The sequence below is a fragment of the Hemitrygon akajei genome, chromosome 17 (assembly GCF_048418815.1).
Source record: "Hemitrygon akajei chromosome 17, sHemAka1.3, whole genome shotgun sequence".
NCBI lineage: Eukaryota > Metazoa > Chordata > Chondrichthyes > Myliobatiformes > Dasyatidae > Hemitrygon > Hemitrygon akajei.
Genome location: NC_133140.1, coordinates 42,817,807 through 42,835,891, shown reverse-complemented (window position 1 = coordinate 42,835,891; position 18,085 = coordinate 42,817,807). Strand labels below are relative to the sequence as shown.

The 18,085-nt window shown below is 39.9% G+C and overlaps 1 protein-coding gene across 11 annotated transcripts in view; it reads left to right on the top strand.

Moving 5' to 3' along the window:
- Positions 1-6,163, top strand: part of chd9 (chromodomain helicase DNA binding protein 9) — a 268,861-nt gene extending 262,698 nt beyond the window's left edge. For all 11 annotated transcript variants that reach the window (XM_073070009.1, XM_073070007.1, XM_073070008.1 and 8 more), the window contains 2 exons: positions 2,774-2,878; positions 5,006-6,163. In XM_073070009.1, the coding sequence (XP_072926110.1) occupies positions 2,774-2,878; positions 5,006-5,866 (966 nt within the window). In that variant the 3' untranslated portion in view covers positions 5,867-6,163. The remainder of the gene's footprint in view (positions 1-2,773; positions 2,879-5,005) is intronic.
- Positions 6,164-18,085: the final 11,922 nt, after the last annotated feature.

Here is an 18,085-nt window from a genome sequence, read left to right as displayed (position 1 = left end):
TCAGGAAGAGCTAAATACGTGGATTCAAAATTGAAGCAGAGATTGATGATTGAAGACTCTTTCTTGGAATAGAGGCTGGTGACTTAACGTTTGTCATAGGAGTTGGTGTTGGGAGCCTTGTTATTTGTTACTTATATAAATCATTTGGATGCATAAGATTTGGTCAGTTTACTAATGACGTGGAATTTGGAGTTGTTATCGATAATGAAAATTACCATATATCACAGAGTGATCTTGATCAGTGAGGGAAGGACAGTGAGGGGTGGCAAATGCAATGTGTGGAGTAACCCTCTATGGAAAGTCAACTCAGTGTAGGAATTAGATTACGAATGGTACGGCAGTAGGAGAACAATGCATCTCACGTAAACTATTTCAGTCACCCAGGAAAGACGTACCTAAACTGGAAAGAATGCAGAAAAGATTTGAGGGCATTCCCAGGACTAGAGGGCCTGGGTTATAGGTCTTTATTCCTTGCAACAAAGGAGAATGAGGGGTGACCATTTAGAAATATTTAACATTAACATGGTAATAGTCTTTTCCACAGAGTAAGGGAGACCAAAGCTAGGGGGCTTAGAATTAAGGTGAGGGGGAAAGATGCAAATTTTTCACACAGAGAGTGATGAGTATATGGAACAAGCTTCCAGAGGAGGTGGTTGAAGTAGGTTCAACAGTGTCATATGGAACAACAGGTATATGGAAAGGTGGCATTTAGAGGGACATTACTAGCTTAGTGGGCACTTGTTGGACTAAAGTGCTTATATCATTGCTCTGTGACTCAGAAAGAGACAGGTAGTGAAGGAGGATCCCCATTTCTTATTCAGTAGTGCTCTTATATTGTAGTGGGGAAATTGTTACTTTTTTTACTTGGAGTACTGTGTCCAGTTCTGGTTGCCTCACTATAGGAAGGATGTGGAAACATTGGAGAGGGTACAGAGGAGATTTACCAGGATGCTGCCTGGTTTAGAGAGTATGGATTATGATCAGAGATTAAGGGAGCTAGGGCTTTACTCTTTGGAGAGAAGGAGAATGAGAGGAGATGTGATAGAGGTGTACAAGATATTAAGAGGAATAGATAGAGTGGATAGCCAGCACCTCTTCCCCAGGGCACCTCTGCTCAGTACAAGAGGACATGGCTTTAAGGTGAGGGGAGGGAAGTTCAAGGGGGATATTAGAGGAAGGTTTTTCACTCAGAGAGTGGTTGGTTCGTGGAATGCACTGCCTGAGTCAGTGGTGGAGGCAGATACACTAGTGAAGTTTAAGAGACTACTAGACAGGTATATGGAGGAATTTAAGTTGGGGGGGTATATGGGAGGCAGGGTTTGAGGGTCAGCACAGCATTCTATGTTCTATGAAAGAATCTGCTGAAGTTCAAAATACATTTATTATCTAAGTATATATACTATTTATAGCCTTGAAATTCAACTCCTTATAAGCCGTCACAGAACAAAGAAACCCAATAGAACCTATTAAAAACGAGGACCATCAAACACCACAATGTGCAAAAAATCAAAGAACAAATCGTGCAAACAATAAAGTGTAAGCACATAACATTCAGATCTAAAGTTCGCGAAAGTGAGTTTACAACCACAAAGCCAGTCATCACTGAAGCCGGTCCAGGAACCTATTAGTTGCAGGCCAGTGCCTCAGTTCAGCTCAGTGTGAGGACGAATAATGCTTTCTGAACAGCAAGCCCATCCCTCACCTCTGAACTTTTGAATCTGGCCCGTTGCTTAAATCGGGCAAACCTCAGCTCGTTCCTCGCTCTCAGATCCAGGCCCTACTGTTTCAATACGCTCTCAAGTCTGGGCCCCACTGCCTCAATTCGGCCTTTACCTGACCTTTGCAATCTGGCCCGGCACTTAAATTGGCCAAATCTCAGTTCATTCCTCGCTCTAGGGCGTGGGCCCTACTGTTTCGATAAGCTCTGGAGTCTGGGTCCCACTGCCTCAATTTGGCCTTTGCCTGACCTTTCCAATCTTGCTTGGCACTTAAATCAGTCATGTCAGCTGATTCCTGGCTCGCGGGCCCAAGGCCGCCCTCCTCAATTCAGCCCACACGTGTCACCTGACAACCATCTTGCACCTTTGATGGATGTTAGGAACATTTCTTCACCCATCCAAGGATTAGAATTGTGGGAAACAGAGATGCCAGCCCAATTAATTAATTTAAATCAGCCCTGATGAAGGGACTCAGCCCGAAATGTTGACTGTTTACTCTTTTCCATAAATGCTACCTGGCCTGCTGAGTTCCTCCAGCATTTTGTATGTGTTGTTCGGATTTCCAACGTCTGCAGATCTCCTTGTGTTTGCAATTAATAACCTTAATTGTAATGTTAGATATTTGCTAATCATAGATATTAAGAGGACATGGAGTTAATACACAGCTGACATGATCCAATCAGAATATACTCAAATGGACTATTCTGTTTACTATATCCATTAAACACAATCCTTTATGAGGACATAGATATTAATTAAGAGAGAAATGCAAATTCAGCTCCTGCTGAGGGGATGGTTACTTAGAGAGAGGCCTAGTTTGACTCTTCTGTTTCCAGCTTCATTGGTAAACCTAGTATTGTTTACTTTTAATTAGATTACACAGCATGTCACCAAGGCTCTATGTTTCTAATCACAAAAATTAATGGGCAAGCCCCAGGCATCCCACTGTTAAAATACCAGCAGTTATCAAGGAATTGCAAGCTGTAGCATAATATGTTTTTGGTGTACAGAGGAAAAGTGATTTATCAAATTTACAAGTGTTTTATTCTGTTTAGATGGGTGGCTCACTAGCTCCTCCAATTAAGGACCTGGCAAGGTGGTTACAGGAAAATCCAGATTTTGGAATTGCTCCAGAATGGACGAATGTGGTAAAGCAGTCAGTAAGTAACTTAATAACATTGAAAATTTTTAATTATTAAATGTCACAGATACAATTTTCCATCTTGTTGATTTCATAAAAGTGTAACCCTGAACATGGAATGTTTATAATATTTTAATAATTGAAACCAAGCTTGGGTGTGGAATCAAAGTTATCATTTCTGAGATCTAAAATACATGTGCGAGATTGAAAATTCAGTAAGATGGAGATCTCACAATTGTTAGAAAATCAGACTCACTTTTTTTATTATCACATTGTTAAATCCAAATCTGAATTAACAATTAAGCAAACAATCAGTTACATTGTTTATTCTGAATTAAATTGGTAAAATTTATACATTAGATGTCAGAGATAATCAAAGTCTGGTAATTTGTTAAAACTTGGAAAAAAATGTCAACAATATTTAGGACATTGACTTTGAGACTAACTAAAAGTTGCAGAGGATTCCTTTTTGGCCCATAATCTAAATACTGTTCAAAGTGCATATTTAAGTTAGTAGGAATGTGTTTGCCCCAGATGAAGTTAAGATGTCGTTCCTTACTCAGTCATCAATAAGTGGGAGAAATCACTGAGATACTATTTTCAAAAGGTCATTGAAGCAGGTTAACTACTGGATCATGCATGGAAGTCTTGCACTCATTATATTTTCTTTGTTAGTTGCATTTCTTCGTGTCCTGTTGGCACATGTACAGATTCTACACGGTGCTAATTAAATATACAGATATTTTTAAGCACATTTAAAAAAAGAGATTTTCGCAAATGAAATAAGCCAATAGAGATGAAAAACTGGTTAGGATTGGATCCACAGAGAAAAGAATTAAGCAAAAGGAATTTAGAGCAGAAGAATGAAATCATAGGGACCAGATGTAATTCAGAAAGGTTTGAAATGGTCGTTTCTTTTTCAGACATAGGAACTCAACAGAAAGGGGGATTTTTGTTTAGAAGGTAAAAGGCCAAAATGCACAATGTGGGAAATGAACTTGGGAGTATAGGCAGCAGTCATTTAAACCATAAGACACATAAGCAGAATTAGGTTATTAGGCCCATCAAGTCTGCTCCACCATCCCATCATGGCTGATTTATTATTTCTCTCAATCCCATTCTCCTGCCTTCTCCCCATAACTTATACCATTGGGATGTATTATATTTCTTCACACTGTAAAATGGAAATGAAAATATTTGGTCAGATAAGCAAGGTGAATGCTTAAATCTAGCATCATAAAAAGAGGTTATTTGGCTCATAATGCTTATGCTTGCTTTCTGAAAGGGAATTCCACACCCTCATCTTTTTTTGTTTAATTCTGCAAGTTCCCAAAACTTTAAATTAATTTTGGAACCCATTTCACCCGTTACAAATTCTGAATAAGGACAGATGACGATATTATTCTAACAGAGTTTAATTAACGACCTGTTGATTGGGAAGGGATGCATGAAAAGCATGCACCTAACAAGTGTGTAGAGCTGCTTGTTTTTGTAGGTTAGACTTCCATGACCAAAAACATAACAAAATGGTTATAAGTGATGAAATAGTTGTGGCATTTATGCCATATATAGCCAAGCAACTTGAACACAATGATCAATATCTAATGTATAAGATCCAATTAGAAAGAGTAAAATGCAAAAATAAAACTTTGTTTTTGATTTGGAAGGTATTAGAAACTGGGTGGTTGGTAAACGTGGAACCTAGCTGATACACAGAGGAAGAAGAACAGCTATTTTAGCCACTAAAGGTTCATGGCTGCTGTATAACCTAACCCCATAAATATGCCTTTGCGCCTCAATGCCTATATGGTTAGGTTGAAGTCTAACTGCAGGATGCTTAACAGTTTAATTATCTATTTTGAGGGTGATGTTCCAAAAATTAGCTGCTGGGAGAGATTCCAGTCCTGATCTTTAACCTCTATATCCTGTCAAATTTTGTATGACATCCCCAGCTTGAATGACCACCACAAAATTGAAAATGAGTTTTTGGCCCAAGTCATGTTCTCAGTAAGGAGTTGTTATCTCCAGAACAGGAAGAAAGCAAAAAACTTGCATCTGCGGATGTGACGTTTTAACTCCTCTGTCTTGACTTATGATGTGTTGCGTAGAAACTGAGATAGTAACACTGAGAATTTTCTTTCCCTAGGGATTTTTACCAGCAAATATGTTTGATCGCATCCTTACTGGACCTGTTGTCCGAGAGGAGGTGAGTCGAAGAGGCAGACGTCCAAAAAGTGAGCTCACCAAAGCTGCGGCTGCAGCTGCTGCTGCAATGACAGTCAACCCTTTGATCTCCAATGGACTTCTTGCTGGAATGGACTTAAACAGCCTCCAAAGCTTGCAGCAGAATCTCCAGAGCTTACAATCTTTCCAACTGACAGCGGGATTAATGGGATTCCCACCAGGCCTGCCCTCTGCAGGAGGAGAAACTAAATCACTGGCTTCAGTGTTCCCTATGATGCTTTCTAACATGGCAGGGTTTGGAATGGGAGGGTTGTTAAACAAACCCTCGGAAGCTGCTCCAGAGGACAAGAAGGGAAGTAGCACCATGGACTCCCCTAGACCAACAGATGGGACAAATGAAAGGACAGAGAAACTAAATCTGGATGTATGTAGTGAACTATCTGTGTCAAATTCTGCTACGTCCTCTCCTAAGAAGCTGACACCAACCACAAGTGCTTCTGCCTCAGCAACAGCCAGCAATCCTTTGGCTATTAATCCACTGTTGTTGTCGAGCATGCTTTATCCGGGCATTCTACTCTCTCCAGGCCTTAACATACCAATCCCAGGATTCCCACAGACCAATATGTTTGATGTGCAGACTAATAAAAATTCAGAAATAGCCATGTCCAAACCTACAAGAGAAACTGTAGAGCATCAAGAGGGAGCAGAACACAATTCTTCACATGAAAACAGTGGAGATGATGTATCTGAAAAAGCAGCATCTTCATCTACCAGTGACAATGCAACTCAGCCAGATGATTCAGGGTCCAGTGAAGAAGACTGAACTTGAAAATATATATTTAATCTTACACTGGAACAGCTTCATCCTGGTCATATTAATGGTTCATTTGTAAATAAACCCAGCGATGATTTGAGGGAAAAAAATCATCTGTAATTAACTGAAAGGGGTTTAATATCTATTTAAAAGGTACAAATATTTAAAGGTACCTTGCATGTAAAGTTGTTTTGGAGGCTAACAGAACCCAAGTGTGCGCTCAGTTGTAACACACTGAAGCATCACAGCGCTAGTTGTTAATTTTTTTAGGGGATTAATTTTAAATAAAAGAAATATGCACCAGGAGAGCCGTATATTTAATATATTTGGTGTGAACTAGGGAAAATGAAAGTACCTTTAAGTTACTGTATATAAACCCACAAAGACCTTGACACTCATTTCAGTACACAGATCAAACTGCAGGAGACACAGCAATAACCCTGGCAGCTAATGAATGTCATTAAAACTGTAGAATATACACCTTGATAATGCAACATGGCAACAGTCAAAATGGAAGTTCACATTTTATTGCTAAGTGTTGTGATGCACTGTCAGTTTTAAAGATTCAGGTACACTTCTGAGTTACTTGGAAGATTTGTTTTCCCAATCAGCCATAAAATTGGCTATTTATTTATTACCTCAGCTGTGCTAGTTTAGATGGTTTAAAGAAGTAATTTCTATAATACTTGCTTTGTTCGCAGTTTTGCAAAATGTGGCATTTATTACATTATGTAGCTGGTTGTAGTGAGTGCTTTCACCTTGCATGTGTTCTTTTAACAATTAAAAGGGGGCAAGGTATCACGGGAAGTCAAACTGATATGTGTAGTATATTCTGCTTCGTCATTCATTTCAAAGGAATGATTGGTTGGTGTCTCAATATATAGACAACAGAAATAGGAATTGTCCAAAAAGGATACTTTGGTCCCGATAACATTATTTAACTTTCTCTTTGTGGATATACGAGGAGCTGTCTGGTAAATTAACACAAAGCATTCGTGCCGTAAGTCAGTATAGGAAGCACTGTGTTTTTCAAATAAAAGTAGACGAGGAGGTGAAGCTTTTATTCTACAGTTTTCAGTGTTTAATATCACTGCAGAACAGTGTATTGGTTCACTGTACTGAAAATGAAATAGTTTCCACTGCAGTGAAATTATGTTTGACACACATTGTCATTCTTCCATGGGAACCATGCCATCTTTTATTAATAAAGGGTGTGTATGCGCAGTACAATTAAATATAGATCCCCAGCAACTATAATTTACCAGCATCATACATCAATTTACAGTGGGAGAAAAAGGCTGCTTTAGGTTGAGCATCCAATACTGCTTTTGAGAATTAAATAAATGTCTCCTGATGCAAAAAGCTCACCAGGGCAATAGAACTAGTAGAATAGAGCTCCATTATCTGTACATTTCTTTGCTTGTGAATTGTCTGTACAGTTCAATTTATTACACTAACATAAATGCACAGTCATTTTAATTGAACACAAGGTTTCCATCTTTGAAGTCATTAATGTGACTGGAAAAATCATTATCAAAAGCTGGTATTAAATCGTGTAAAGCAGTGTTATATGCACAAGTACCCACATGCTAGAAGCAAAGGCAATTAAGCTGTTTGCAGTATTGAAAATTTATATTGGTTTTGCAGTTAGAAATGTATTTAGAGTTTACAAAGAGTGGTTTAATATGCAGTCATTTTGTTTTTAAAGCTGTTATATCCCACTTTTTTAAAAAAATGTCTTTTCAGAGACCAATCTTATTCACACCTATCAAAAAACTCAGTGCAAGCCACAATTTTGCTGTAGGGTATGTTCCTATAAGGTGTGTAACTTCATTTTAAATGAGTGCATGTGCAAGAGGAATGGATGGGTCAGTACCAAAACAAATGAATTTGGACCTTGCTCTTCTGGGTTACTTGATTAACATATTGTATGATTTGTACAGTATTTATCAGACATTATCATATTTCATTGATGAAATGGGAGGGGTGTTTATGTTGCAAATCTTCACAAATAAATTGGTATTGTTATATACCCCACTGACTTCCATTCTAAACTGTGTAAGATTTTATATAGACTAAGATAAGATTTTGACAGATGGGTGTGCTAAGGAGTGAATTGCATATTTTACCAGATAGTTGCAAGAATCCAGTTTTAAATCAATTGATAATTATTACAAAGGAATTTGCAATTTTAATATTCACATCAATCCTTTACAGACTGTAATATGTGAGATAGTATTTAGATTTTTCAAATATAATTTGTACATGCCACCTGAAAGGATACTACAGCTTTAAAAAGTATGCAGACTGAGTGAGAATACTTAAAAAGACATTTGAACAGTAATTTTGTAATGCTAAATCACAGGCAGCATTAAACTAAGTTATAATGTGCTGTTTTCTTTATATACTGAATTGCTCCTGTCTGAAATGAAGCATTACTGTATATAAAAGTCTTTCCCCGAGGTCTAGCAACTAAAAGTATTTTTTGCCATTACATTCTTACAGTGGTGAGATCGGATAGACCATAGCTTTCAAATACAAATGTAAAATGACACACAGTCTCCTTTTGCCTCCAGTTTAGATTTAATTTCCTTTTTTTTTTTTTAAAAAGGAAAAACTGACTCAACAGTTGTGTTCAATGATTTGACATATTGGTCCTATTTTAATACAAAAGATTATCCACAGAAGTAAAGTTATAGGAGACAACAACAATCAGTGACTGATGTCGTTTCAGTCAACATGAGCAAACACAGAAAGGATTACACTAATATTTGCTGCCATTAACAGGATCAGTGATGAGTTGGTAAATTGAATATGTGTATAGTTAGTTATGTAAGTCACACTTTGGTAGCTGCTCTGACCATGTATTTAATTACATTGCTGGAGGCTTGATGATTAAGTCTGTTTTTATTTTGGACAATTGCAGTACTTGCAGGTTGTATTCTGTGTAGTCTGAATTGGCTTTCTGTAGTACAATGAGTCTTAAGTCATTTGTAATTTATTGAATTACTTTCTATGAAGTTCTATAGAGCAAATGGAAGTTTAATTATTTTTATTAAACCTATTCTTTGACTACCCATGCTGTATGTTTGTGTATGCTCATTTAAAATGTGAAAAACTTTAATTGAAGGAATAGTACATCTTTTCAGTAACTGGAAATGTGAAAAAGGGTGGGCCGTGGGGGGGAAACTTTGCAGCAGTTGTTTATGGGGATAACTATTTACTACATGGATGTGTATGATAAAACAATGTGATTTCAAATGTTGTATTTCATAAGAATTTTGTACAGTTGTGCAAATGCCTAAAATTTATTATTTATTCCTCTATACCATGGGCAAACAGTTAATTCCATCAAGCCTGTCATCCTTCAACACATACATTTAAGAGTCTACAACCTAATTGTGTAAGATTTCGTTGTCCACCTGCCCAGCAGCTGTCTAAATCAATTTTTTGTACTTTTGCAAGGCCAATACTTTGGAAATTATTGTTGATCTGTGTAGCTATGTTCCTGTGATGTGGTGGAGTTCCCTGTGTGTGGGGTAATGAACAGTGCAAAATGAAATTCTATTGCTTCAAGGTAGATTTCTCCCAATATACAACCTGAAGGCTTAAACTCTATTGCATATTGACAACCATGTTTCAATTGTTCTTTTTCCATATGGAATGCTTTAAGTGAGAAACCACAGTGTAATTTTATAGATTTTGGGACAGATTCAGGTCAGATATATTTAATTTATGGATGTGACCTGCATTGGACTGCTAGTACCCCAAATGCTACATCTGCTCAGTTCCCTTCCTGGCCACTAGATTATTATTCAACACAATTACACCCTCAGTTTTTGTCAGGATTGACAATAAGTGCAAGACATGAAACTGCAACCTACTATCTTAAAGGCCAGAGAAGAAAGTGGCATCTTGATCAGAAGCTACACTGCGTCAGGAAAGAAAGCCATCATGTCAAATGGAAAGACCCACTGCAACAATCCCAGCAACCTTATTACAACTTAACTCCAGTATGAGGGAAAACACCATAAATAGTAACTGTTGGTTTGGTTACCATATACAGATGGTCGAAACTTGTCTCCTAATACAAGAGCTCTTCAAGAGAATTTGAAGGCCAGAAGAAACACTCAACCATTTTAGGTTGCAACAATGGGATCTGTTCCCCCACCAAACCCTGGTAGATGTTCTCCTTGTGGTTGTTGATGAGGAACATGCCATCCACTTCTTTCAGTACCACAGGCTTGCTTCACCATGCAAACATGGCCAAATCAGGTTCTTGCCAGCAAAGTGCTAATTACCATGTTGCCACATTTGACCCAAACTGCAGGTATCATAAATAGGATGCTTAGGTAGATGGAAGAAGGATTAATCAATGACTGTGCTCCAAACTTTGAGGCATTAGAATAAAGATTTAATTCCTCGTTTACTGCAGTAGTGAGCAGAAACTATAATCATTAATATACTCAAGTAAAAGTCCTGCATTCCAACAGCAGTGGTGACCCTGAGGTACTTTATTTCACCAACTTACTCAATGGTTTTCTGCAATGTTACAAGACCCAACATAATTTTGAGGAACAACACCTGTTCTTTCATTTGGGTACATTGCAGCCTCTCAGAGTCAATATAGAAATCAATAACCTAAAATAACCTGTTTTCTCTTTGTATTAGAACTCACCAGTCATCAAGGTGTGATTTTTGTCTGTTTTCCTTTCCATTAAAATATTCATTTGTTCATGGTCTTTGACCATGATTGTTCTTGCCAAATTTTTCCACTAAACTGGTTTGCCAATGCTGCCTTCTGGGCAATGTATTGATAAGACAGGTGGCCCCAGCCATTATCAGTACTCTTCAGAGATTGTGTCTGGCATCAGTGGTTGCATAACCAGGACTTGTGATGTGCACCAGCTGCTTATATAACCCAAGGATAATCTCTAGGCTATCAGAGGGAAGGAGCACCTTGTAACTACAACCATGCACTCAACATCAATAAGACCAAGGAAATGATTGTGGACTTCTGGAAGGGGAAGTTGAGAGAATACATAGTAATCTTCACTGAAGGGTCAGCAGTACAAAGAATGAGCAGTTTCAAGTTCCTGGGTGTCACTATCACTGAAGATCTATCCTGGGCCAAGCATATTAATGCAATTACAAAGAAGGCATATCTGTGGCTATATTTCATTAGGAGTTTGAGGAGATTTGGTATGTCCCCAAAGACACTAGTAAATTTCTACAAATGTACCATGGAGATTATTCTAACTGGTTGCATACCACCATTTAATATGGAGGGTCCATTGCACAGAATCAGAAAAAGCTGCAGAAAGTTGAAAGCCAGTTCCGTTATGAGCACTAGCCTTGCCACTATCAAGGACGTCTTCAAACAGAGATGCCTCAAAAAGGGGGCATCCATCATTAAGAACCACCACCATCGAGGACGTGGACTCTTCTCATTATTACCATCAGATGAGTTGTACAGGAGCCTGAAGACACACAAGCACATGCTCAACTTTTTAGGAACAGGTTCTTCCTCTCCAAAAGATTTCTTAACAATGAACCCATGAATCCTTACTTTACTTGCTCTTATTTTGCACTACTTATTTTGTATATAGCTTATTGTAATTTATAGTATTTTATGTATTGCACTATATTGGTGCTGTAAAACAACAAATTTCACAACATATCAGTGATAATAAACTTGTTTCTGAACTGTTGTTAGCAACACAAATCACAGACATAGGCTATTTGGTCTGTCTCTTGATGTCTTTAAATGGAACCAGGTAACGAGGGATAGAAAGGATAAACAAAGAGGTACAGGTGGACTGGTGAGAGTATGTTACCAGAAAATGGAAAATTACCTGTTTATATGATTAGGTTAAAAGCTACTAAAGCTGAAGGGGTGCTGTTCTACTTTTCCTTCCCTGCTGCTGTGGTGAGGTTAAATCCAGAGGACAGATGTGAGAATGGGAAAGGGAGTTGATATAGCAGGTAATCAGAAGCTAACTATTGCAATGGAATGCAGGTGTTCCTGCAAAACGGTTGCCTGAACCATGCTCAATCTCATTAATGTAGAGGAAGCCACATTGCAAGCACCATTATAACAGACCAGGTAGGAGAAGGTGCACATGAAACTTGCCCGCACCTAGAAGAGTTGTTTTGGTCCCTGGCTGGAGGTGGTGAAATGTTGCACTTTCTACACTTGTAAGGGGGATTGCCAGTGTGAGAGACCAGGGACGGAATGGTCCCTGGAGAAAGTGTGTGTATGTGAGCGGTGATATAGGGAAGGAGAAGGGAAGATGGGGTTAGTGGTGAGATTCCACTGGATGAGTAGAACTGGTAAAGAATGATATCTGAGTAAGGCCAGTGGGATGAAAGGCAAGGACCCCAGGAACTCTTAATTTCTCTGGGAGGAAAGGCATTAAAGAAACATGGGAAATGGAGGAGATGCTTGTGAGTTTCTAGGTAATGGAGGAGGAAGGATTGAAACATGGTTTCTTCTCCCTTGGTTCAGAATTCCTCTCCAATTCCCCCATCAGGTTCTTTGCCCAACATCATCAAATGGCTTCTCTCACCCCTCCCTTTCAATTCTATGTACAGGCCATCTTCCTCATCCCCCATCAGTCCTGATGTTGGGTCTCTACCCAAAACATTGACCATTGGCTTGCCTCCATGGATGCTGCTTGACCCTTCCAGCAGTTTGTCTTTAGGTCCACATGCAGAAACTGTTACTTGTCTCTCCAGGACTATGTAAGTCAAAGCCTGCGTTAGATGAAATCATAGAGTTATAGAACATTACAGCACAAAATCAAGCCCTTCAGCCCATGCTGAACCTTTAATCTGCCTAGTCCCAACAACCTTCACCCGTACCATAGTCCTCTATACCCTTCCCATTCATGTACTAGAGACAGAAAATTACAGCACAGGAACAGACCCTTTGGCCCATCTAGTACATGCCAAGCCATTTAAACTGCCTAGTTCTATTGAGCGGCATCTGGACCATAGCCCAAAATACCCCTCCCAAGCATGGACCTATCCAAACTTCTATTAAATGTACAAATCAAAATCACATCCACCACTTGTGCTGGCAGCTCATTCCACACTCTTACTGCCCTATGAGTAAAGAATTTTCCCCTCATGTTCTACTTAAAACATTTCACCTTTCACCCTTAATCTATAACCTTTAGTAGCATTCTCACCCAACCTTAGCAAAAAAACCCTCCTTGTATGTACCTTATCTTTTCTCCCTAATAATATTTTATACTCTATTAAATCTCCCCTCAATCTTACACATTCTTGGGAATCAAATTCTAACCTAGTCAATCTTTCCTCATAACTCAGGTCCTCCAGTCCCAGCTGCATATTTGTAAATTTTCCCTGTACTCTTTCAATTCTGTCTACATCTTTCCTGTAGGTAGGTGACCAAAACTGCACACAATACTCCAAATTAGGCCTCATCAGTGACATACAACTATAATGTAACAGCCAAACTCCTGTACTCAATACTTTGATCGATGAAGGCCAATGTGCCAAAAGCTTTCTTATCTAGTTGTGACACCACTTTCAAGGAATTATGGACCTGTATTCCCAAATCTTTTTGTTCTACTGCTCTCCTCAGTACCCTACTGCTCACTATGTAACACCTACCCTGGTTGGTCCTCACAAAGTGCAACACTCACACTTGTCTCCATTAAATTCCATCTGCCATTTTTCCTACTGGTCCAGATCCCGCTGCAAGTTTTGATAGTCTCCCTTGCTGTTTACTACATCCCTAATCTTGGTGTCATCAGCAAACTTGTTGATCCAGTTAACCACATTATCATCCAGATCATTGATATAGATGACAAACAGCAACAGACCCACCACTGATCACTGCGGCACACCAGTAGTCACTGGTCTCCAATCAGAGAAGCAACCATCTACTCCCGCTTTCTGGCTTCTTCCACGAACCCACTATCTAATCCACATTACTAACTCTTCTTAAAAGCCAATCGATTGAATATTCTTGACCAACTTCCCATGCAGGACCTTGTCAAAGGCCTAGTAAAAATCTATGTAGAGAACCACTGTCTTGCCTCATCAGCTTTTCTGGTAACTTCCTCGAAAAACTCAAAGATTTGTTAGACACAGCTTAGCACAAATAAATCGATGTTGACTATTCCCTGTCTATCAAAATACTTATATATTCTGTCCCTTAGAATACCTTACAGTAACATTCCCACTACTGACATCAGGCTCACTAGCCTACAATATCCTGACTTATTCTGAGGGCCTTTCTTAAACAACGGAACAACATTAGCTATCCTTCAGTCCTCAGGAACTTTACCAATGGCTATGGATGTTTTAGTATCTCTGCTCGGGCCCCTGAAATTTCTGCTCTAGCCTCCTACAAAGTCTGAGGGAACATTATCAGGCCCTGAGGACTTATCCACCCCAATTTGCCTCCTCTTCTCTGTATAGGGTTTATGACCTCACTGCTGCTTTGCCTCACATCTGTAGATTGTGTCCACCTCCCAAGTAAATACAAGATGAAAAAGAAAATCCATTTAAGTCCTCCCCATCTATTTCGGCTCTACACATAGATTACCATTCTGGTCTTCCAGAGGGCCAATTTTGTCCCTTACTATAACTATAGAAGCCCTTAGGATTCTCCTTCACCTTATCTGCTAAACCAACCTCATGTCCTCTATTAGGCCTCCTGATTTCCTTCTCCAAGTGTTCTCTTGTGTTTCTTATACCCCTCAAGTATCTCATTTGTTGCTGCTTGCCTATACCTGCTATTCATCTCCTTTTTCAATGTTCGAAGTACATTTATTATCAAAGTATGTGTACTATATTCAACCTTGAGATCTGTCTCCTTACAGGCAACTACAAAACAAAGAAACCTAATAAAACCCATTAAGACAACCGTTAAACACCCAATGTGCAACAAAAAGAACAAGTAATGCAAACAATAACATGCAGAACTGAGTTAACAGCCACAAAACCAGGCACAGCCAATCCAGGAGCTCGTTAGTTGCAGGCCACAGTCTCAACATCTGTTAGGATTCTAAATCTGTTAGAATTCTTCAAGGAAGTAACAAGTAGGGTGAACAAAGGAGAGGCAGTGGATGTCATTTACTTAGATTTTCAGAAGGCATTTGAAAAGGTGCCTCACAAGAGGCTGCTTAAGATGATAAAATCCTGTGGTGTTAAAGGAAGTATACTGGTATAGATGGAGGAATGACTGTCAGGAGGCAGTGAGTGGGAATAAAGGGGGCCTTTCCTGCTTGGCAGCCAATGACTAGTGGTGTTGCTCAAGGGTCAGAATTGGGACCACTACTTCCACATTACTTGTCAAAGATTTGGATAATGGAATTAATGGCTTTGTGGCAAAGACTGCAGATGATAGAAAGATGGGTGGAGGGGTAGGTAGTGCTGAGAAAGCAATGTGATTGCAGTGGGACATAGACAAATTGGAAGAATAGGCAAAAGAGTGGCAGATGGAATACAGCGTTGAGAAATGTATGATAATGGATTTTGGAAAAAAGGAACATCGGTGCAGACTTATCTAACTGAGGAGAAAATTCAAACATCAGAGGTGCAAAGGGATTTAGGAGTCCTCGTGCAAGACCCAGAAGTTTAATTCACAGGTCGAGTCTGTGGTAAACAAAAAGGTAAATGCCACGTTGGCATCTATTTCAAGGGGAATAGAATAGAAAAATAAGGAGATAACGCTGAAGCTTCATAAGACACTACTCAGGCCACACTTGGAGTATTGTCAAGAGTGTTAGGTCCCTTATCTCAGACAGGATGAATTGACATTGGAGAGAGCCCAAAGGAGGTTCATGAGGAAGATTCTGGGAACAAAGGGGTTAACATAAAAGGAGCATTTAGCAACTTTGGGCCTGTACTCACTGGAATTTAGAAGAATGCATGGGGATCTCTTTGAAATCTACTGAAGGACTAGGTAAGGTGGATGTGGAGAGGATGTTTCCTCTGGTGGGGTATCCAGAACTAGAGGGCACAACCTCAAAATTGAGAGGCGACTGTTTAGAACAGAAGTAAGGAGGAATTTTTTTAGCCAAAGACTAGAGAATTTGTGGAACGCTCTGCCACAAACTGCAGTAGAGGCCGAGCCCGTGGGGATATTCAAAGCAGAAGCTGATAGATTCCTGATTGGTCGGGGCATCAAGGGATAAGGTGAGAGAGCAGGTGTATGGGGTTGAATGGGATTCAGGATCAGCCAGGATGAAATGGCAGAGCAGACATAATGGGCTGAATGGCCTAATTCTGCTCCTATGTCTCATGATCTCAGTTCAGCCAATCAGAAAATCTCACCAAGCAGCGAGCTGAACCCAGGCCCATCCATTGTCTCTGGCCTCAAACCCCTGACCTTCTCAGTATGGCCTGGTGCTTAATTCCGCCGAGCCTTGGCTTATTCCGCACTCTCGGACCTGGGCCCTGATTCAGCCCGTACCCCACTGTTGTGATGGAAAATAACTGGTTCTTTGAGTCTCAACAGTAGAGGCCTGGACACACACAGTTTTAATAATAAGGAATTTATTTACAAGGGGAAGTCAGGTCAACACAAGCAACTACAATACACAGGAAGCAGTGTGGGGACAGGGTACGGTTACACATAAAAAGAACAAAGGGAAAACACTACAACAGCTATCCCCCTTGACCTTGGATAGCTGCAGCTCCCTTACCAGGACAAACAATAGACCTTCCCAAGCATAAATCAATGCACTTACCTCCAATGTGGTGGTCTGTAAGAGAGGGCTAGCCAAGGGCAAGTCTCACCTTTTAAAGCATAGGGCTGGATGAGATAATCCAATTAAGGTGACCAATAATTTAGGTGTGCACTGATTAGTTGGGAGGGACCAAATGTTGATTGGCATGTGGTGTGTCCTCCAACCCGCCAGGTGGCAGTGCATCTGTCACGTGGCCCGTATCTCTGGATACACCCACCAAACCTTTCCAATCTTGACCTGCACTTAAATCGGTTAAACATTAGCTTATTGCTCACTCTCAGGCCTGGGTCCCATTGCCTTAATTCATCACGTACACGCCATGACTCCCACCTGACTCTTCTCCCAACATTCATTGGTCCTGTGCACCCGACACACCAACCTCCTGAACTGATTCTCATAATCTGTGGGCCACTAGCCTGGAGAAGTACACAGAGACACAGATAAAGCAGAGAAGTCAGTCAAATTCTCTTGGAGAGAAGACTATTGTAGTCTAAATAAATAAAATAATAATTAAACAAGCAAACAGGAAAATAGAGCAAATAGCTGGAGTACCTACAGCTATTCACGAGTAAAGCCCTCCGAGACATTTGATTCCTTTAAACCAGGGGACTTTGAGAAATGGCTCAGACACTAACAGATTTAGGATTGTAAGCAGTCTCACTCTGGCTTCTGAAAAGCATCGAGTAAGCACACTGATATACTGCATGGATGACAAAGCAGATTATAGCATGGGTGGATTAGGACTGACAGAAAAAGGAGTACAAAGTGCAGGACAAATTCAAATATTTCACAGGAAAGCAAAACATGATATATGAGAGGAAACAAGGTGCAGTCAGAAAGACTACAGAAAGATGGGACAGTAAAGCTCAGCTCAAACAAAACAGACAAGCGAAACATAGAGCAGGTACCAAACTAGATGCCATCTCAGCGTTCTAGCAGATCCATTTAGCTCCTGAGTCACAGAAGCTCACAAGCTTTATTACACCATATGGGTGCTATGCCTTCAAGTGATTCCCTTTAGATATCTCATCAGCCCCTGAACTCTTTCAAATAAGGATGAAGCAAATTTTAGAGGGACTGGAAGGAGTCATCTGCCACAGTCCTCTTCGGAGGCTCAAGTGAGGAACATGACAAAAGAGTGGAAGCTGCCTTGGAGAAACTGAAACAGACTGGAATCATCCTGAACAAAAAGAAATGTGGATTTACAAGTTGGATGTGAAGTTCTTAGGTCACCAGCTGTCCTCAGAGGGAGTGCAACCAGTCTCATACAAACTGGTGGGAGTTTTGGAACATGGAATAACCTATGAACGTATAAAGGATCCGCTGTTTCCTTGGCATGGTAAACCAGCTGGGAAAATTCATTCCAGATTTGGCAGAGAAAACAAAGCCATGATGTGACCTCCTCTCTCAGAGAAATGTTTGGAACTGGGATACACCACAGAAGAAATGATTCTCATCACTTAAAGCAGAGCTGACCTCTCCACCAACACTGGCATTC